The sequence below is a fragment of the Chinchilla lanigera genome, unplaced genomic scaffold, assembly GCF_000276665.1.
Source record: "Chinchilla lanigera isolate Chin_1 unplaced genomic scaffold, ChiLan1.0 scaffold00007, whole genome shotgun sequence".
Lineage (NCBI taxonomy): Eukaryota > Metazoa > Chordata > Mammalia > Rodentia > Chinchillidae > Chinchilla > Chinchilla lanigera.
Window position 1 is genome coordinate 26,651,262 of NW_004955408.1, and position 22,356 is coordinate 26,673,617.

General features: G+C 37.2%; 2 protein-coding genes across 2 annotated transcripts in view; both read left to right on the forward strand.

The window, feature by feature from the left end:
• LOC102004678 (chromosome unknown open reading frame, human C5orf47) overlaps positions 1-13,542 on the forward strand; it is a gene marked incomplete at its 5' end in the record, with an annotated part of 35,755 nt that extends 22,213 nt beyond the window's left edge. Inside the window, 1 exon segment of the mRNA XM_013507167.1 lies at positions 13,460-13,542.
• Positions 13,543-13,622: 80 nt separating this feature from the next.
• LOC102004358 (neuron-specific protein family member 2) overlaps positions 13,623-22,356 on the forward strand; it is a 60,066-nt gene continuing 51,332 nt past the window's right edge. The window contains exons 1-2 of the mRNA XM_005376357.2: positions 13,623-13,785; positions 14,654-14,804. Coding sequence (XP_005376414.1) covers positions 14,676-14,804 — 129 coding nt within the window. The 5' untranslated portion in view covers positions 13,623-13,785; positions 14,654-14,675. The remainder of the gene's footprint in view (positions 13,786-14,653; positions 14,805-22,356) is intronic.

Here is a 22,356-nt window from a genome sequence, read left to right on the forward strand (position 1 = left end):
GATATTTTGATTATGATGTGACATGGAGAGGTTCTTTTTTGATCATGGACTTTTGAGGATCTGTATACCTTCCTTATCTGTACATTTAATTGTTCTCCAATATTTGGAAAGTTTTCTGTTATTATTTCTGTAAACATTTTTATATCATTTTATATCCTATGGTGTTTTCTGATTTTTCACTAATGCCTATTAATCACGGTCTTCTGCTGCCCATAATTTCAATATTATTTTTCATCTTCTGGATTTCTATTTCTAAGCTTTTCATTGGTTCTACTTTTTAGCTTTTTGCTAAACTGGTCATTCATGTTTTATATAGTTTTATTTAGCTCAGCTGGCTTTTTATTGTCTTCCATAAGCTACCTGATTGTTTAGTTATTACCTCAATTATCTAATTAGTTATATTTTCTGTGAGCCCACTAAGCATCTCATTGATCAAGGTGTTTTTAATTTCCTCTTGTGTTCTTTCAAATAATTTGGCTGTGTGCCTTCTGCTTTCCTCCCTCTCAATGGCCCATGGATTGGCTTTAGAAGAGTTTATAGAGTTTGGGGAGGCATTCTGTTGTTGCCTTCTCATGTTTCTATTGTTTTTTGTTTGTTTTCTTTTGTGCTTAAGCATGCTTTCACTTATGGTGGAAAGATATTGTTGCTGTTTAGTCTGCATTTCAGTGATACACTCAGGGCATTGCTAAATACAGTCTTTTGCCTGTGTCCAAAGTTCTGATTATCTCTGTTAGTATGGGAGGGACCGATGCAGTATAATTGGACTAGAACTCAGTTCTCCAGAAATGGACTGCAATAGTGCTAATGTTACAGAGGTACTCCAGCTATCTGTATATAAAGAAAACCTATTCATAGCAGCAACTCTGTGACCCCTCTGTGATTCATTAATATCAAGTAAATCAATAACAGCAATATCATTGAAGACAAACTGGATATTGACATACCATAAAAACCAATAATGTAGCTGGGTGTGGTGGCACACACCTGTAATCCCAGCACTTGGGAGGCTGAAGCAGGAGGATCATTGAGAGTTCAAAGCCAGCCTGGGCTGCAAAGTGAGCTCAAGACTAGCCTGAACTGCATAGCGAAACAAAAAGACAAAAAGACAAAAAAACCAAACCAAAGCAAAAAAATCCCAGTAATGTATGACTAGTAACTTTATTTTTTTGTTGTTGTTGTAGTTGTTTGTTTGTTTGTTTGGTACTGGGACTCAAATGAAGGCACTTGCCATCCAAGGCGCTGTGCTGCTGAACTATATCCCTGGCCCTAACTTTAGAAAATAAATCTACAATTATAATTTATGATCAATTTTTCCAGCATCACTTGTTGAATAGGCTGTCTTTCCTCCAATGTATATTTTTGGACCTTTTGTCAAACATCAAATAGTTGAATGTGTCTGGGAATGTTTTTGTATCCTCTATTCTGTTTCATTAATTCATGTCTGTTTTTTATGCCAATACCCTGCTAATTTTGTCTGTTGCATTTCATTATGGCTTGAGGTCAGGTATTGCAATGTCTTCTGTTTTGCTCTTATTGCCCAGGATTGCTTTTGCTATCCTGGGTTTCTTCTGGCTCCATACGAAGTTTGGGATTGTTTTCTCTAGTTCTGAGGAATGCTGTTGGTACTTTTATTGAGATTGCACTGAATCTATGTTTTAGTTTTGGGAATATGATTATTTTCACAATATTGTTTCTGCCAGTTCAGGAAGAGAGAACATCTTTCCATCTTCTAATGTCCTGTTCAATCTTTTTTTTTGAGTACTATATTTTTCACAGTAGAGGTGTTTAACCTCCTTGGTTTGGTTAATTTCTAGGTGTTTAATTTTTCTTGATGCTATTGTTAATGGCATTGTCTTTCTAATTTCTTTATCATCAGTGTCCATTATTGGTATACAAGAATACTATTGATTTATGAATGTGTTGGCGTATCCTGCTACATTGCTGAAAATAGTTTTTAATTCTAAGATATGTAGAGTACACTGTTGAAATTTGGATGATATGTATTAACTACTGTGGAAAAGTTTATTCCAACAAGTTGGAAAATCTTGAAGAAATGGATAGATTGCTAGACTCATATGAATTACCAAAACTAAACCACGAAGATTAAAAATATTGAACAATCCAATAACAGGCAATAAAATTGAGGCAACAATTAAAAAATTACCAAATTAAAAAAACCAAAAACCTGATCGATTCACTGCTGACTTCTACAGAAATTTTAAGGACATTGTATCACCAATATTTCTCAAACTCTTCAGTGCAATTGAAAAGAAAGGAATCCTTCCAAACTAATTTCTGGAAGCCAGTGTCAGCCAGTGTCTGATTCCTAAACCAGACAAAGACCTACAGATAAAGCAAATTACAGGCCAATCCCCTTAATGAATATAGGTGCTGATATCTTTAGCAAGATATTGGCAAATACAATGCAACATACCATCAAAAGATCATATATCATAAGCAAGTAGGTTTCATCCTAAGGGTTACAAGGATGGTTCAACATATGCAAATCAATAAATGTAACACATTACAAAAACAGAAGCAAGGACAAAAACCACATGCTTGTATCAATGTATACAGAAAAGCTTTTAACAAATCCAACACCCCTTCATGATAAAAACCCTGAAGAAAGTAGGTATAGAAGAACCCTACCTGAATATGATTAAAGATGTTTATGACAAACTAATAGCCAGTATCATACTAAATGGGGACAAACCTGGAAGCTTTGCCTCTAAAATCAAGAACAAGACAAGGATGACCACTTTCACTACTGCTGTTTAACATAGTACTCAAGTTACTACCCAGACCAATCAGGCAAGAGAGAAATTAAAGGGATAGGTATGAGAAAGAAAGAAGTCATTATTTGGAATGGGTTTTTTAAAGACATCAATTTCTAGGCAAAATTCAAAAACTTTCTCAAAAATCCTTTATTCCAATCAACTCATATCTTTCTAAGTGGATTCCTAAACCTTAATTGGGAGAATTCTTTGTAAGTTATCCTACTTGTATTAAATTGATGTCAGTTTTCACCCCTAGGACTTGCCTCCTTTTTTTTTCAAGAGCCCTTTTTCATCTGTTTTTATCCAGCCAGAGGAGAAATTTTGATTGAGTTTTCTGCCACTTGCCTGCCTATTGTCCTTTCTTCTTTTAAATCAAAAGTAGGCAATGGCCCCTTTCCTTTTTAAGAAGAAAGAGAATCTCATGCTTTTCATAACTTTCTGACTTCTTTTATTTGAAATTTAAATATAGAGCTTCTAGCAATAGTGTGAGCATAGGTTCCTTTTATGCTCACCTCTGGGAGGTTCTCAGAACAAATTTCTAAAAAGCTTATTTTTAAATTCGTATCAGACCATTAAATTTTGAATAACATCCTTAAACTGACAATGTGACATGATTAATAATGAGACATTTAAAATGTTTTTATCATCTCTTTCATTGAATGCATACTTATTCATGGAAACAAAGCAAAACACTAAATGCCAAGATGTGATAAAAACTGCTCTCAGAAGTATCTTAGATCCTTTGAAACATTTATGTATAATAATTATTTTTAGATAAAGCATTATTTGAGGCTTTCTGTAAGATATGTCACATTGCATTCACTTTTCTTCCTGTTTCCAATTCTCACAATAGTGTCTTAGGAAATGGAAATATGCATTAGTAAAAAGAAAGATTGTAGCATGAATTTTGACATTCAGCTGATAAATATGGAAGAAGAAGAGGCAGAAAAATGAGGGGAAATAAATGTATGTTGAGTATCTTATTTTACATGGGAAATCAAAATTGTTTTATTATTGAACCTGGGAGATCAATATTGATTCAATCATGTTTTGATACATTAAATTATAAATTGGCATAATTAAAAACTATGTGTACCTTCTAAGTTATTGGAGAAAAAATTTATCTGAAAACAATTAAGAAAATGGAAGAAATAGTGAGGAATCAGAAAAAATAATAGGTATAAAATAATACATGCTACTATGAGTTAATTTAAGAGGTTAAATTCTCATATTAAAAGGTTACCTATAATGACTAGCCAAGAAAAAAATCCCAGTATAGAAGGCTGAGGAGAGCAAATATAAACCATATAAATAAGGGTTTGGAATTGTACTTTAGATAAAGAGGAGCTAAAGTCACAAAATAATCAATAGGACAAATAGATCATTTTGCATCCATAAAAGCAAAATTCATACCATGTGATATCATGAAGCTGTGTGCCAAATATTTAATGCAAGAAGAAATTTCACAATAATAATGGAAAATTGAAATATTCTCTCTTCTCTTGACAGATCATGCAAGTAAACAATAAATAAGGGCATAGGCAATTTAAATAACATAAGTAACAGATGTAATTTAATAGTTATGTATAAAAAGCTGTATTTACAGAAGCTATAACTTCTTTCCTTATGCCCACAACAGAAAGAGAATTTCAACAGAAAGAGTTCATATGTTAGTGCACAAAGAAAATGTACATTCCCCCAAAGCAGAAAATATATAATAAACCACACCATTGAACTACTTGCAATAAAACTAGAAACTACTTTCAGATGTTATATATTATAGTGACACTAAAACCTAGCTTTTAGGAATTAAAACAAAACAAAACATTTTAATGATCAACTCTTGCATCAAAAAGAGAAGCAAATCTTCATTTATGAAATATTTGAAAAATGGTCATGAAGTAGTAGCAATACTCAGAGGTAAATTAAAGAATAACATCAACTTTTTCACTATCAAATAGGAAGGAGGCTAATTGATACGCTAAATATTTTTCCACAATGTTAAAAAGAGAAATGGCAAACTTCAAAGGAAGAACACAATAAATTTTTGTTTTGCACTTACAGGTGTTGTTCTAAGCTACTATTTACATGCATTAGTTCATCTAGTCTTCATAATGACCCAACAAATATTAGTAGTATGCTTAATTTACAATGAGGAAATTGAGGCTCAGAGAACTTTAATTACTTATGCAAAATCATAAATATTGCATGTGTCAAAGATGGAATTTCACCCCAGACAGTCTGGTTCCAGAGAATCTGTCTTTAATTCCCACACTATTCTCACAATTTTTAAGAAAAACAGTTTCAAACTCAGAGAAACAGTATTAGTTCAAAATCCTAAAGGCAAATTGTAGAGATGATAGTATTCTAAAATATGATAATTTAAACATATTCTTTGTAAGTTTTTGATGGTGAAAGTCACCTGGAAATGTCAGGTAGATAATGTTCAGAAGAGCAATTATTTCTGTGTTTCATTTAGGTCAATGTAAATGCGTGGCCTTAAGAGTAAAACTGACAAAATTTAAACTCTTCTGCAGAGCCCAATAGCAGGTAGATGACTGTTGCTAACAGTGTACAGTACCCCTTCCCACTGCTTAGAAATGTCCCCTTCATTTCTTTCAAGAAATGCTCTTGCCTGCTTCAACCACATAGTTTCAATTAAGTTTTCATCTTATAAATTTTAGTTTTCTTGTTAGAAGTGCCCTGGACTCTACTTGGCCAATCAGAACCCTTTGTCAGGAATTATAAGCTTATCAACTCAGAAAGAAAGTCTGAAATTCATCTTTGGTACAATGGAGAAGCTTATCTTAGCAGTACTTCCATGAGAGCAACTAAAATTTTTTTTTTTTAAAGAGCTGTTTGAAAGACTAATTTGAGACACTACTACTATGTTAGCTTTCTGTCCCTATAATCAAATGCTTCATATAACTTATAAAGAGAAAAGTTTTGGCTTGCACTTTTGGGAGTTCTGGTGCATGGACAATTGGTCCTATTTCCTTGGACCTCTGGTGAGATAACATCAGAGTATGAGTCCATGGTAGAGCAAAACAATTCATCTCATCAGTTATAAAGACAGAGAGGAGGATTCCCACAATTCCCTTCGAGGGCATACTCCTGATCACTTGAGCATCTCCTAATAACCCCATCTGTCAAGGGTTCCATCACCTACCATCAATAGCACATGTCTATGGGCCAGGCCAACACAGAGACTTTTGGGGGATACATTCAATATCCAAACTACAGCAAACTGAATTTTTCAAGAACTAGAACCTCGCTGGTAGATTCAAAATCTCGTATCTGTACTATAATGCGTATACTCTATATTTTACATGTAGCTTTCTTGAACAAAGTTGGGGAATAGGTAAAGTTTACCTTTAAAACATGTTTTCCTCACCTTCTATTTGGCTATATCCCATATCTTTGCTTGCAAAAATGAACTTGGATAAGAATCTGAGAGATTCATTTAGCCAGTGCCATCAACATAGTCACAGTATCCTCCTTCAGGACCCTAATAGCTGATAATTTTAAATATCCTTTACTATGCTTATTTGCTTTCTATTTATCCTCTTCGATGAAGCATCTGTTCAAGTTTTTGTTCACTTTTTAATTGGGGTGTTTTCTTATTTTTGAGTTCTGAGAGTTCTTTGTATATTCTAAATATGAATCCTTTGCCAAGCATAAGATTCACAAATATTTTTGCCTAGTTCACAGCTTGTCTTTTCATCCTCTTAACAACTTCTTTGGCAAATAAAAAGTTTAAAACTTTAGTGAACTCCAATTTATCAATCTTGCTTCACTGCATGGCTAGGAGTTGAACATATGATGTTGAATAGGTATAGTGAGAGACTGAACACTTATGCCTTATTCCCAATGTTAGGATGCATGCATTCACTATTTCACCTTCAAGTATGGCAATAATTTTTCATAGTGCCCCCTTTTAGGTTAAGGATATTTTTTTCTATTCCAAGTTTTCTAAGAGTTTATTGTGAATAGATGTTCAATGTAATTAAATGACTTTTCTCCATTCAGTTTTATTGCTATGATAAATCTCACTTGTTCACAGTGTATTTGTTTTCTACAGCTGGATTTAATTTTTTAAAAATATTTTTATAAAGATTTTGTACCTAGATTTATAAAGTGTATTGTTCAGTAGTGGTCTGGTCTGGTCTGGTCTGGTCTGATCTGGTCTTGTCTTGTCAGGTTTTGATATCAGAGTATTAATAGGATAAGTATTAATACTCATGGTATTATTTCAGGTAAAAATATTTGGTTGAATTTACCAGTGAAATGATTTGGATTTGAAGATTTATTTGCGGGAGTATTTTAATCTACAAATTTAATTTCCTTAATGCTTATTACTATTCAGGTTGTCATTTTATTTTGGGTGAGTTTTGATAGTTTATGATTTTTGAGGAACTTGTCCATTGCATCTACTTTATCAGCTGTTTGTAGTAGTTCCTTATTATTCTTTTAATGTTGGCATGCTCTGTAGCGTTATACCCCTTCTTCAATAATAATCATAATTTTTGTACTCTCTCTTTTCTTTTTAGCCTTCTGTCTACAGATTTATCAAATTTAGTGACCTTTTTAAAGAACCAGGTTTGGTTTCATTTATTTGCTGTATTGTTTTGGGTTCTCAATTTTATTGATTTCTGTTCTTTATTATCTCTCTTTCTCTCTGTTTGCTTTGAATTTATTTTGCTTTTTTTTTTTTAGTAACACCATATATTACTTGTTTGAGACTTTTCTTCTTTTATCATATACACATTTAATGCTGTACACTTCCTTCTAAGCACTCCTAGCGGTACAGCCAGTGAGTTCATTGCGAAAAGCACTCACAAGAAAATGGAAAAAGCAGGAACAAACAAAACTTTATTTGAGCTGGCTGACAGATGATTTCTAATCAGGAGCCAGAGATGTCCACCCTGATCTGGGTCTCACCTTCAGTTTAAGTACATTTTAAGTTTCCATAGTAACCATTTCTTCCGTTTTGAGAATCTTACAAGAATGGCACACAATTATCACAAAGTTTACTTCTCCCAGAAGGTCAGACAGCCGAATTCCAAATGACCATTGCAGTTTAACTTTTAGCTCACTTTTCAATTTGTCTTGTTTGTTCTGTTCCCATTTTATGACTGCTCAATGTGAGTGGATAACTAACCAAGGCAACTGGGATGAACTACAGCTTAAGTGAACTTTAGGTGACTTCTCTCAATATGGAGTTAAAACAAAAATGGAGTCTCTCTTGCCCTATCACTAGGATTTTGCTATTTCATATTTTCATTTTTGTTTTGTTCAAAATATTTTCTAACTTCCCTTGAGATTTTCTCTTTAATATATGTGTTATTTAGAAGTGTGCTATTTAATATCCAAATATTTGGTGGTGTTCCTGTTAATATTCTGTCATTGATTTTTGGTCTAATTCTATTATGGTCAGAGAACATTCTTTGTATCATTTCCAATTTAAAGAATGTTCAAATTTGTTTTATAACTCAAGATATAGTCAATCTTGGTAAGTGATTCATGCACACTTAAAAACAATGCTGCTTCTTTCTTTTGGTGAGATGATCTATAATATCAGTTAGATCCAGTTGGTTTGGGTGTGTTTTTCAGTTCTTCTATAGCAATGGTTCTCAAATGGAGGTGGTTTGCCTTCCTTCCCCCAGGGTATATTTATTAATGTCTAGAGACATTTTTTATTGTCACAGCTTGCAGGAGCATGTAGGAGGGATATTGCTAAACAATTTACAGGGTCGTTAAATAATACATATCTCACAAAATAGTTATCAAATCCAAAATGTTAGCAGTCCCAAAGTTGAGGAGCCCTGTTCTATATCATTGCGATGTTTGGCTTGCTGTATCAACTGATGAGAGAGAAATATTGAAGTCTCCAGCTGTTGGAGACCACTATGAAGCACCTCTGAACAGGATTTATATTAACCAATTGGCTTTTCATGTTTACATATGAGTTTGCCCAATGCTTAGGCCCCTGGGACATCAGCAGTGGACTCATAGTAAGTGAACCTCTATGAATCACTGGTCCCTGGTGAGGCCTGTATTGGCCTGCGAAGTTGGGATGCCTCAGAGGACAAGATAAGGCCACAGCTGAGGACATTTGGCTCTAACCCCAATTAACTAAGAGGAGATTGCAGCTGCAGAAATCTTACTGTTGCAGTGAAGGCCTTCTTGGAGATAACGTAGTTCTCCCAAATTAACATAGTGTATTATCTGGTGAAGTCCTTAAAGGGTTTCCCAAGACCTGTCCCCACTCCTTCATTTGAAGTCTAAATAAATACAGGCTGCCCAGGGAAGTTCTTTATCTTAACCTAGAGAAGCTTGAATTCTATGAGATGGTTGGACCCTCCTGGATCCCTAAAATCATTTCAATTGTCTCATTTATTTAAGCCTTTGCCATCCACTCCTTTGGGAGATTGTGGGCCTGATCAGCCTGCAATAACTAAGGGATATTATTAACATGATATCCAACTGTAATTGTGGCCTTGTCAATACCTTCTTTCACTTATGTAATTTGTTTTGCTTGTTTTGAAACTTGTTAGTTGTTTTGTTATATTTTGAAGCTTGTTGTTCATATACATTTTTTCATGTTTTCCTTGAGAATTAATACTTTTGTTGTATATAATGTCCCACATTATCTTTAGTAATTTGCTATGGATGAAATCTACTTTGATTTTAATATTGGTAAATTAGTTTTCTATTGGTCTTAACTATCATGATACATCTTTAAAAAGTATCCTTACCTTTTTGGTTGTCATTGTCAACTGATCCTTTGTTGCAGTATTTTCCTTTGTAATTCTTAGACAGCTGGATATACTACTGCACCATCATTTTTTTTTAAAGAGAAAGGGACAAAACAAATTAACAAACACAAAGACATAAACAAAACAACATAAAAACAAAAATGATACAGAATTTCAAACAAGATGATAGGAAATTAACAATTATCATTGTATTACATATTGTTATCTTCAAATTGGTTACACAGATAACAAGATATAGGCATGTAAGGTAGATTAAACAATTAAACATTGTGTTTCTTTCAATAAACTAATAGAAATTAGTAGTACAATTATCTTAGCCATCTTGTGTATATTTATATATTTTTTTCCTCCCTTCTTTCTCTTTTTCTTCTTTCCCTCATCCCTGTTGTTCTTTCTTCTTGGGCAGTTTTTCCCCTTTCAATATCTATTGTACCCTTCAGATTTTATTTTCTCTTTCAGTTTCTTATACTAGGGAGAAAATACAATGTTTACACATATGAGTCTGATTTATTTCACTTATGAGTATGGTCTCTAGTTGCATCCATTTACCTATAAAAGCCTGGAGTCTGTCTTTCCTTATAGCTGAGTAATATTCCATTGTATAAAAATACCACATCTTTTTTATCCATTTCTCAGTTGATGGGCATTTGGGTTGTTTCCATGATTTAGCTATTACAAATTGCGTTGCTATAAAGATGGTTGCACATGTATAGCTGTGGTATGATAATTTTAGTTCTTCTGGAAAAATACCCAAAAGGAAAAATAGCTGGGTTGAATGGGACCTCCAATCCTAGTTTACTGAGGAATTTCCAGACTCATTTCCCTAGTGGTTGCACCACCCTACACTCCCTCCAACAGTGGAGAAGTGTTCCTTTTCCCTCATATCCCTTCCAGCATTTGTTATTGGTTGATTTCTTGATGATAGCCATTCTTTCTGGTGTAAGATGAAATCTCAGTGTTGTTTTAATTTGCATTTCTTCAATGACTAATGATGTTCAACACTTTTTCATGTATTTATTTGCCATTTGTATTTCTTTATCTAAGAAATGTGTATTCATCTCAGACGCCCATTTTTGTATTAGGTCTTTGAATTTTGGGGGTCCGATTTTTTAAAATTCTTTTTATGTTCTAGATAGAAGTCCTTTGTCTTAGGGGCAGTTGACTAAAATGTTTTCCCAACTTGTGGGTTTTCTTTTTACCTTGCTGTGCCATCACTGATGTCATCTCTAATGTTTGAAGAGTGGTCACTCAGTACTGCAGACCATAGACTGGCAAGTCCCTAGGATCTCTTAAAAGATTCTAGAGAGTTCTCTAGCTAAATGTTAGTGCTGCATTTTCTAGGCAGTGTTGACAATCACACCAGAATTGTATTTCTACTTTGATTATGTATTTCTGCTTTGATTACTGTTTTTCTATCTTTCTCTCTCTGGGTCATTCTTTGAGGCCCTTAATGATCAGAGCAAAGGAAGAATGTTCTACTGTAATCTAGGTCTGTGTTTTTGTACTAGTCAGTTTTTCTGTAATTCTTAGACTTTTACAATTAGCTGTTTTTTCAGCTAAATAATACATAAGATCTAATCTGCTTTTAAAAATAAGACCTGGGAAGCTAATTTTAGGGACCAGAGAAGATGTGGCACTGACTTTTCCGCCAGTATGTCTCAGGTACATAACTTTAATATTGTGGTTAAATCTGGAAGACACAGAACAGATAGACTGATGTTGGATGAAATTAGAAATGAGGTGACAAAAGAAAGTTGAAAAACCAAAAGCCCATCCTTTTACTTTTAACCTTATAGTATTATGTTTGAAGTGTATGTCCACTTGCTAGCATATATTTGGTTTATATTTCCCCCATTTGGAAAAACTCTTATTGACTGGCTTGTTTGATCATTTAAATGTAATTGTTGATATGTTGAGATGTAAGTACACTATTTCACTGTCTTCTTCTGCTCCTTCAATATTGTTTTCTCTTTACTGCCTTCTTTTTATTTGAACTTTTTTCTTTTCTGTTTTGATTTATCCATTGAATTTGATTATTTCTCTTTGTATCTTTTGATCATGCTGAGAATACAGTAAACATACTTAACTCTTCATAGTTAGTTGGAGTCAGTGCTTTATCGTTTTAAGTGGAACATAGAAACATTACCACCATATTGGCTCCTTTATCTTCCACTCTTTGTGCAATTAATTGTCTTATATATTACATTTACATACATTAAAAAGCTCATTAGAAGAAGTAATTATTTTTAGTTTCAACATCAAATGTGAAAACTCCATAGGAGAACAGTAGTCTATTTTATTAACAGCTGCTCAGACTCATTCTATAAGAAGGAGAAAATCTTTCACATTGCTCCAACCCCCTGTTTATCCCTATAGCCTCTCTCCTACCCCACGTAGTAGGATTTCCTATGGCTGTGATAGAAACCTTTCACCTGGACCTTAATAAACTCTTAGGGATTCTGGTAGGGTGTTATTAAAAGTGCAGTTTCTCCTTGTGAATCATTCATGAAGTATTGGTTTGTTTTGGGGGCAGCAATAATATGATGGAATGTAAGCATTCATAATTGAATGCATGTGGTTGGCTGCATTGTGTTTTTATTGGACAATGCTTGAACTTGAAAACTATCTAGGTCTTTGGGGAAGGGAGTGGATAACTAACATTAACTAGAATCCTTCTTCTCACCTATATGCATAAATGTCTTAATAGTACCCTGTTTTTCCCCAGTGTGTTATAGCATTTATTGCCTCAGAAATCTCTGTCTCTGCCTCTGTCTGTCTCCCTCTCTCTCTCCCCCCCCACACCCCCCCACACACAATTTCATTACTGAACTATACAGGTAATATGTATGTTTCATCTAGGTTTTACCTAGAAGTGTACATCCTTAGAATGTAAGCTTTAGCAAGTGTAACCAAACATTTTATCAGAAAAACAGGATACTCTTGAAGCAAAAGGGGATAATATTCCAAATGCCAAGACAGCTGGACCTCAGAAAAAGCATCATAAAAAGCACTGCACCTGAGGATGAACAACCAACAGTTATTTGAACCACAGTGGGGGAAAACTAGTGGCAATGGTTTTGACCTTAGAGGAATTTGAAGAGAGTGTAAGATCAAGCTTTAGGATTGAAATAATTCAGTCATTCAGAATCTCATTCCCAAGTTAAAAGGAATTTCCTTGAACATAAGCTCTTTTCATGTGCACAACCACTTTGTAAGGGAAGCTATTATTTTCAGTCAGAGATAAGGAAATGGAAGCTTAGAGAGGGATTACAAAAAGTTCAAGATCATATAGCTAGCATTTGGCACAACTGACATTAGAATTTTGCCCTTTCTGATTTTAGTCAGTAACTGGATGCTACATAATGTTGTGTGCTGGGTACAAACTTTGGTAGCAATGAATCAGAGTCCAGATCCCAGTACTGGTGCTATTTTAGCTCTGTGACCTTATTTCACCAGTATGATTACAGTACAATTGTAAGAGTAGTAGTTTATGTTTATATGGTGCTTGCCATTTGCTCTTCTCGTACTAGTTGCTTTCCCTATGCTATCTCATTTATGCCTCACACTAGCCTCATCGTGTAGGTACTATTAGAAGCCACATTTTGCAAATGAAGGAGGTAGCTTGAGCCTCTTTCAGGCTGGAAAAGTGCTTACTGCATTGTAAATATACAATAAATATTGTTTTTCTTTCTCTACTGACTAAAAGTCAGACTACAGCGCAGCTCTTGAGCCATTCTATATTTCATAATATGGTTCAGGAAGGTTTTAGATGATCACCTTTTCTAAAAGTGAACCTGTGTTTTTAGTTTTCCCAGAATCTCAAGAATTGCTCTCTCTCTCTCTCTCTCTCTCTCTCTCTCTATATATATATATATATATATATATATATATATATATATGTAGGCCAGACTCCCTCCCACCTTCTTGAAACTGTTTTGTACCATGCAGTGGTTGTGGCCATGCATGAGAAACAGCAGGTGGTGCCAGATGACAGATGGTGTGGAGCCTGTTTCCCGGTGGGAGGGGGCGCGAGCGAGCCAGCGAGCAGGCAGCTGCGAGGAGATCTTCCTCATTCTCTGGCGCCTCGCTCTCAGAAGCTCCGGATCCCGACGCACGCGAGGCGCTGTCCTTTCAGCACCACAAGCCCGGGGCTGCAGGAGGGAGGACTCCTGCTCGTCCTCTGCTTCAAATTGGCTTGAATCTTCTCCGACCCTCTAGAGTGCAGCGCAGTAAGTAACCGTTTGTTTTTGTTGTGACCATTCCCCATTGTCTTCTAAACCCTTACTACCCTTGATTTCCCCACAACAACCCCGTTTTGTCTAATAACGTTCCATTAGCAGGCTTGACAAGAGAAATTCAGTCGTGCTGGAGCACTGAGGGTGGGGTGGAAGCACTGTTTGACTTCCAAGGGAGCTGGAGAGGAATAAATGTGATCTGTTTATTTAGTTGGCAATCTTGCAGTACAGGGGCTGCTAACTTTCCATGGAAAAACAACAACAAAAAATGGCCCTTCACTATTGAGGAAATGGAGGAATTCCATAGCTGAATAACAGGTCAGGCTTATGCCAGCCCCCCATGTTTTTGGTTTTGTTTTACAAAATTTAATCTAGTGTACAATCTACATATGATGTAAGAGGGTACACATAGAGGTATTGTATGTATTTATTGTGCTTTCGGGGGATTGGTAAAGAAAAATCCATACAATAAAATAGCAAACCAGATGGTGAAATGAAATTTATCATACTGCAGGATTTCATTTTGCACTAAGATTACACTTTCCACTGGGATTATATGAACACTTTAGCTGTAGTGTGTTGGGTATTTTTAAGCTTGTATTTTTTATGTAGATCTGGGTTTTCCTTAGTTCCACCTATTTGAGGGCTGATGAGCCCACTGGTCAGGTGGCATGTTCTGATGATTAAAGAAGTTTTACTGGACAATGGGAATCATGTCATGTCATGTAGTGGAAGATCGATGAATGATCACTAGATAGAAAGCCACTCAAGTGGAGCTGTTGAGGACAACATTATTTTCTCTGTCATCAGCCCTCTCCTGCCTCGCCTACTGCTGTAACCAGAATCCTACTGCTTACCTTAGGTCTGGGAAGAAAGGCATAAGGATGGTGAAGCTGAACAGTAACCCCAATGAGAAGGGAGCTAAGCCACCTTCGGTTGAGGATGGCTTCCAGACCGTTCCTCTCATCACTCCCTTGGAGGTTAATCACTTACAGCTGCCTGCTCCGGAGAAGGTAAATCAAGTGCTCTTCCTCTCATCAGCCTCTCTGAATCTCCCCATCCCAGGAAATACAGCAGCAAAAAATTCCACCTCAAACCTTTTCATTCCCTAATCAGCCACATATACTCCCTTTCTTACAAATGTAGTTATTGTTTCCAGTAACAAGACAGCACTTGTGCTATTTTAAATTTATGATGCTCATTTTTAGCCCATATCTACATACATGGGTGAGCAAATTAACCTTTCCTTGTCAAAGTTTTATCACAGCATATGAATACAAATAAGCTCCTAGATGGTGACCGAAAAAAGCCTGTCTTGATTATTTTCAGGAGATGTTTCAAAAATTGGCTGGTGTAGATTTAGGACAGAGAATTGGATTTAGCCCAACAAACAGTCAGTTTGGACCTGTTCAGATCTTGTCGCTATACTAGGAGTTGGTTGTAAAAAGAAACAATTATGAAATCCTTATTCAGTATGAAAAATGAATGTAATGCATCATGGTAAATGCTACGCCTGGGCATTACAAAGAGTGTGAGAGTCCATGCATGGAAACAACTACATTCTGTCAGGGTGGGAAAAGGATGAGGGGGATTTTGGGATAGGACTAGGAGGATAGGTTAGATGAGCTGCAGAGGGGAACATTTGAACTGGGTTCTTGAAGGTGACCAAAAACCTTCCAGGTAGACCCTGGAAGGAAAATGCACGTAAGTCAGAGGGCATACATATGCACACTTGGGGAGCTTTTGGGGAACAGCAGAACTGGAGTAGAGTGTCTTTAGGGGAGGCGCGGCTGGGAATGAGTGACTGGCTGATGGCACATCTCCTGACATGGGAGTAGTCCATGAAGAATTGGAGGTGGCATTCATACAAGGGCTGGGGTGGAGGATGTTGTACCATTTATACAGGTGGGAGAAATATTGTCATTTAGGATCCACCTGACAGAACTTGCTATTTTATAATATGAGCTTGTGTATAACATAAGGGAGAGATTTGGAGGTAAATGATAGAGTTCCCTGGCTGAAGAGTGAACAATGGATCATTCCATCTGTTTGATTTTCTCATTGGCATGTCTAGGAAGGCATTGTGTGTCTTAACCAATTGGCTCCATCCAATCAACAGAAGAGGAGTCAAAGCTAGATAAAGAGCCTGGCTGATTGGCTGGGTATTGAGTCATTTGTTTTTAAAGTGCAGATGTTATCAAAATGAGAATGTACCAGGGTGGGATAGCAGAGATAAAGAATTCTTGAGCAATCCTGAGAAACTGATAAACCTTTCAAAATAAACTTTGAACAGGTAGTTAACACTAAAGAAATGTGAACAGGTAGTATTGAGTACTTGTTACATATATGTCAGATAGATTTTTGATTACATCTTAGAATCATATGGAAAATTTAAACTTCTGATATCTTGATCCATATCTCAGAATAATTCTATCAGAATGGCTACAGTGGGAGCTGGGTGGGTATCAGTATTGATGAGAGTTCCCCAAGTGAGTCCTACGTGCAGTCAAAGTTGAAAACCATTATTTTAGATGGGTGATAAGTCTCCTGGGAGAGTTTATAACTCCCTTAGGAGTCAAGAGTTATAAACTCATATTTATAGATTGAAATTTAGTGAATTATCCAAGTTACCAGAGGGAGTAAATGGAAATGCTACAATTTGAATCCATACATAAGAGGAAACTGGATGGGAAAAGGAGAGTAATTGTCTTGAGGTTCTGTGAGACCAACAGCTACAGCTTTGCAGACCTGAGTGGTGTGCAATGAAAAGGGACTGTGATGAGGTTACCCTTCTCCCAGTCGTCCATACACCCACAAGCAGAGGTCACTGTGCTCTCTTTCTTCTCTTACTCTTCCTATCCACTTGGGATTTTTTTTTCTCTTTGAATGAAGAGACTGAACCAGGATTTACTCAGCATCCAGTCCAGCAGTACCAGAAAATCACCCAACATGTGAATCATAAATATCTTATTTCTATAGTCGGACTTGCTTGGGTGGAAAAGGAAATATGCATCCTAAAAAATTCTATGGGTCCAAGTTTGACTCCAGATTCCTAAAGGGACACATTGCTATAAGGACTCATTATAGACTCCCTCAGATGTTCATGGAGAAAATCTTTCGATGAAGTAGACCTCAGTTTCCTCTTCTGTGAAGTGAGGGGATCACACTCAACCTACAATGGGGAGAACAAAGAGAGATGTGGTCTCATTTATAAAATGTCCAGTACAAAATTGACCATGAAAGAACAATGGTTACCATTTTCCAAGTGCTTCCTAGTTGTTAGAAGCCATCCTGGGGCATACACACCTACACACACTCACATGTATGCACACAGATGTGTACCTCTTTCATTCTGTCAGTTGTTAATAGACTTGAACAAAGGAGGTATGATTTTTAAAACCCGAACTTTAGCAAACTCATTCGCAGTGCAGTCATGTAACCTCCAAAAGCAAAGCATTGGTTATGGAACTCAGCAATGTTCCATCCAGAATCTTCCACATCAGCAAGAATGAGGAGTGAGCTTGCTTGAGAACCCATAGACTTAATCTCTAGCTCTAACTCAGTCACTAACCCACAGTGTGCTTGAGTTTTCTCCTGTAGGTGTGTGAGGTGAGCTTTAGTGCACCCACCTCACTGATGAGGAAAACAAGGCTCTGGTCAATGGAGTGTCCTGCCCAAGTTCCATGGACAAGAGGTAAAACAGCCAGGCTCAGTGTTCCTAACACCCCAGCTTTTTCTTTTGCATCATTCTAGATTCAGTGTTAAGAAGTCCCCTACTGTGGGTGAATGCTTCTTCAAACTCTATGTTCCCTCTTCTTTGGCTACAGATCCTAGCACTCCCTCCCAGATAGGCTCCTGTACCTGCAGGTGAGGCCCCGGGGGTGGTTTTCCAGAAAGAATGTCACCACCTCTATGTTTCCTCCCTGTCTAGTGTTGGAGATATTGGTGCATACTGTGGAAGAAGAGGTGGCCAGCCTTAGGTTGGTTACCTGCCTCTGCTATCATCACTTAATTCTCCTCACTGCTCCCGAGACTCCTCAGAGTTGTGGCCAGTCTCCTCCCATGGAAACCCTTTCTAGTCCTTCATTCTCACATGGTACCATCCTCAAGCCTTCACCTTGGCATTCCAGATCCTTCATTGTCTAGAACCACTCTTCTATCCCTACACTTTCCCTTGCAAATCAGCATGTTACATTCTCTAGAGCAGCAGTTTTGAGTAGGGGGAGAATGTTGTCTTTCAGGGAGACAGTTATCAATGTCTGAAGACATTTGTATTTTCACAAGTGGAGAGGTAATTCTACTGGCATCTAGTGAGTAAAGGTTAGGAATGCTGCTAAATATCCTACAGTGCACATGATAGCTTCACCTGCAATGAATTATTCTACTCAAATGTCAACAGTGCTGAGGTGGAAAATCTCTGCCCTAGAGTTTCCTACATCTCTGGGAGGTTTTTATGCCTCATTGTCTTTGAACATACACTTCTCACCCTTTGCTTATCTGATAAGACAGTACTCATCTTCCAAACTCAGTTCAGACAATAGTTATCGTGCACACCTTTCCTGGATGTCCATGAGTATAGCCATGTTGTTTATCATACTGAAAGGTTTCTCTCTTCCTTTCTTTTCTCTCTTTTTTTCTTTGCCTTTCTTCCTTTCTCTTCCTTCCTTTCTTTCTTTCTTTCTTTCTTTCTTTCTTTCTTTCTTTCTTTCTTTCTTTCTTTCTTTCTTTCTCTTTCATTCCCTCCTTTCTTTTTCCTTCCTTCCTTCTTTCCTTCCAATCTTTTTGAGTACCTTCTGTGCACCAATCACTCTACCAGGCTATGTATATACATCTATGAAAAGACAATATGGCCACTGACTTCTTAGAGTTCCATGTCTAGAAGGGAAGAGGGGCTTCAAACAAATGATCTCACAAATAGAACTATATAGAAGCAAATTATTAGCGGTGCTATGGAGAAAAAAATGTGTTGTAATGTAAGAGAGGGTAAAACTTAGGAGATTCTAATTTTGATGGGAGGATGGTCAGTGAGGTGTTTCTGAGGAAGCAGCTCTGGTTGAGACCTGGTAGGGGAATGAGGGCAGGCATGCACAAAGGAGGGTGGAGGAACAACCACCAAGATTGGTTTGGATGCTGAGAGAGGGTGAGAGACTAAGGAGATGAGGTGAGGTGGATGTAAGTCATGTGTGGTCTGGAGTGCTTTTATTTTGAAGGGATATAAAGTGCGAGAATGACAGGATCTGTCTTATTTTAGGAAGAGTGTTCTGATTGCTTTGGGTAATCCAAGGGGACAAGGGATGGACAGGCTCAGTCTTATGCTTGGTCTTCAGGGCTCCTCTTTCTCTTTTCTCCCAATCATTTTTACATAGAGTACCACATCATTTATCCCTAAAGCAGAAGTGATTCTGTTTCTTGCAGTTGCCCCATAAAAAGCGCCATAGGGATGATACCAGCTAGAAGGCCACTACTGTGTTAATGACTTGATGGTGGTTGGGGCTAGTGCAGTAGGATTGGGGACTTGGTTGGATTTATTGGTGCTAGGTTGGCTGTGAGGAGACTTGGGCTTCCCTGCTCCACTTTCCTACTAGACCAGGGGTCCCTGGTTCTGCATCACCTCAGTAGGTTTAGTCCTGACATGTAATAGGCAGTGAGAAACACTGGCAGAATGAGGCACCCTCTTCCTTGTCTAGTTAAAACTGGCCTCATTTTCTCCACTTGATGTATGGAGAAATGGACTCAAAACTAAGAATTTGAGTGGCTTTCTTCAGAACACAGGCGCAAGCTTTGGAGAAGCTGGGACATTAATTGTTTGATATCCAGTTCTGCAAATGCCTTTGGGGCCTTGGTGCCCTTAGCTTGTCTAAGTAACCACAACAGCTCAGATATCCCCACAACACATATGTGAGGTTTCTATTGTTATCTCTATAGAGCAGAAGCAGGCCCAGAGAGGTTACTTGCTGCTATAGGACACACCAAGAGAAAACACTGCAGCCATGATCCACATGCAGGTGTGCTTAGAGGTGCTAACTGATGGATGGCAGGTCTGCAGAAGCAAACCACAGATGGTACAACTCCACCTTGGCAAAGGCCCAGGTGAATTGTGTATGAGGCAAGCCAACTGCCAGCCTTTGGGAGAATGCTCCTTTCTTTCCTTGTGATTACTAAGTCTTTGTGAGTCCTGGAGGAGCTTAGTTGACCTGCGCTGGGGTAAGAGGAATGTAGACATTTAGATACCAATTATTGATATTTGGCATGCTTCAAGTTTACCTGGTAGATCACATGCACTTTGTAGTCCTGGAGACTTCAGCTAAGCTATTTACTTACTATGTGGCTTTGGCAATTTGCTTAGCCTCTTTGGGCTTTATTTTGTTTTGTTTCAACTGTAAAACAGATATATCTGCCTAACAAGGTTAATGTGAAGGAAATAATGTGAAAATTGTCTAATGGGCCTGGCACATGGAGGAAACTCACTGATATAATTTCCTTTCTTTTACTGGACATCCAGACTATGTAGCCTAAAATGATATGTTTGGAAGATGAGTTAAAAAAAATAAAAGATGCTAAGAATAAAAGATGAAATCTTAAGGGTGGGGATCTGGATCTGGGGGTCTGATGCTACACAGGGAAGATCTGAAAGGATATTTGGCAGAAAAGATGTCATTTCTATCTCTGAGATCTGTGTGCCTCCTTGACCCTACACATGGCTTCTTTTTCTCCCTGAGACATGGGATTAGAGAAATGTCAGCCTTTCCCCAGGGAGCAGCAAAAATGCACTCTGCAGAGTCCAGGCCTGTAGAGCCACCCCTGCTTTTCAGAGATTCCCAACATATAGGTTAAAAAACAGCCCACAGGGGGGCAAAGGCTCTAACTAGGTGATTCCAGAAAATAGATGCAAAATGACCTATAAGCACATCAAAAATTCTCTGTAATTTAAAAATAATAATTTTAGATGATACAATTTTTATTCAGATAGTTAAAAATTTTTAAAAATACTACCTTGCCCTGACAAGACTGGGAGCATATCTGACCTCAATACAGATCAGGTTATATAATTTGATGCAACAATTTTCAGGGACTATTTTGACACTGTTTATAAGCTTTAAACTTATTTTACTGATATATTTTCCACTGGTAGGAAGCTTTCTTTTGGATAAAATTTTTTGAGAATTCAAAGACCTCTAGATATTACAAAACAAAAGCAAAAACAGAAAAAAAGGAACAACTCAGACTATTGTGTGAGAAGGGACTGGTTAAATCATCTCTGGTGCATGGACTGGATTATTAAGCAGTGCTTCTAAGAAAGAGGCAGAGCTGCCTGCTCCAATGTAGAAAGACATACTAGGCACACTGCTCAGTTAACACAACTCCAAATAGGGTGGAAACACACATGTGTTTTTCTTTTTTACTCTTTTTTTATTGACACATTATTGCACATATTTATGGGGTACAACATGGTGTTTTGATACATTTATACATTATGTACTGGTATCTACACAGATCTGGTCATTTGTAAAAGCATGGATTAACCTGGGGGACATTATGCATGTGTTTTATTCTTATAGTTTATACAGCAGTTTTAAAAGGTCATAAAATAAACCATTAAATGTTTAAGAAGCAAGGATAGAGGTAAGTGGTCTCCATTTGAAGATTTTTAAAATATAACTTCTACCCTTTTAATCATAATCAAACATCTAATTTTTACTTAAAAAGTCATCCCCATTTCACAGATAATAAAATGATCTGGAAGAGCTAATTGACTTGCCCACTTTCACACAGAAGGTGTAGCCTCTGGAGAGAGCCAGCGTCTCTATTTGTACAGAGAGGGTTATAGTCACCCAGTCTGAATTCAAATACTAACTCTACCACCTCCTCACTGCATGACCCTCTGTTTCCTCTTGGCAGTGATATCTTCCTCTACAGATTGTTGTAAGGAGGAAAAATGAGGAAAATATAGGCTAAATGTTTCTCATAGTGTCCAGCTTGTAGAAAATGCTAAATGCAAAGCTATCACCATTATTGTTGTGATTAACATGACTTTCCTCATCAACTCAGTTCCAGAATCAGGTCCCCTATTCCTGGAAAGCAGGGAGTCTGATCCCAGGCAGCAAAGAGAGATGATCTATAAAATAGCCTCTGTCCCATGGAGGATCCCACAGCATCTCTCATCTTGCCCCATACTTTGCATTGCCAAACAACTGGACAGTCATATTTTTTGGTCTAGACATTCTATTTGAGACCCTCCTGGGAAAACTTCAGTTTTGTCTCTGAGAAAGCAAAGTCCAGCAAGGGAAAGAGACTTGAACTCATGGAAAAAGCCAACTGACATTTGGCAGGTTCATCTTAGAGACCTGTTTCTGACTTAGTCTCACTGTGTGACCTGTGCCAAATCCCTTCTTTGTGCTCCAGTTTCCCCCACATAGAGATTATGGAGTTGGACCATACTACTTTGAGCACTGATTTTTCTGATATTTTAACTGGATTTTCTACTTCATGCCAAGCTCTTGGGGCCAGGGTAAGACTCAAACTCAAGTAGAGAGTGTGGGGTGAGGTGGAGGGAGGCAAATGGGG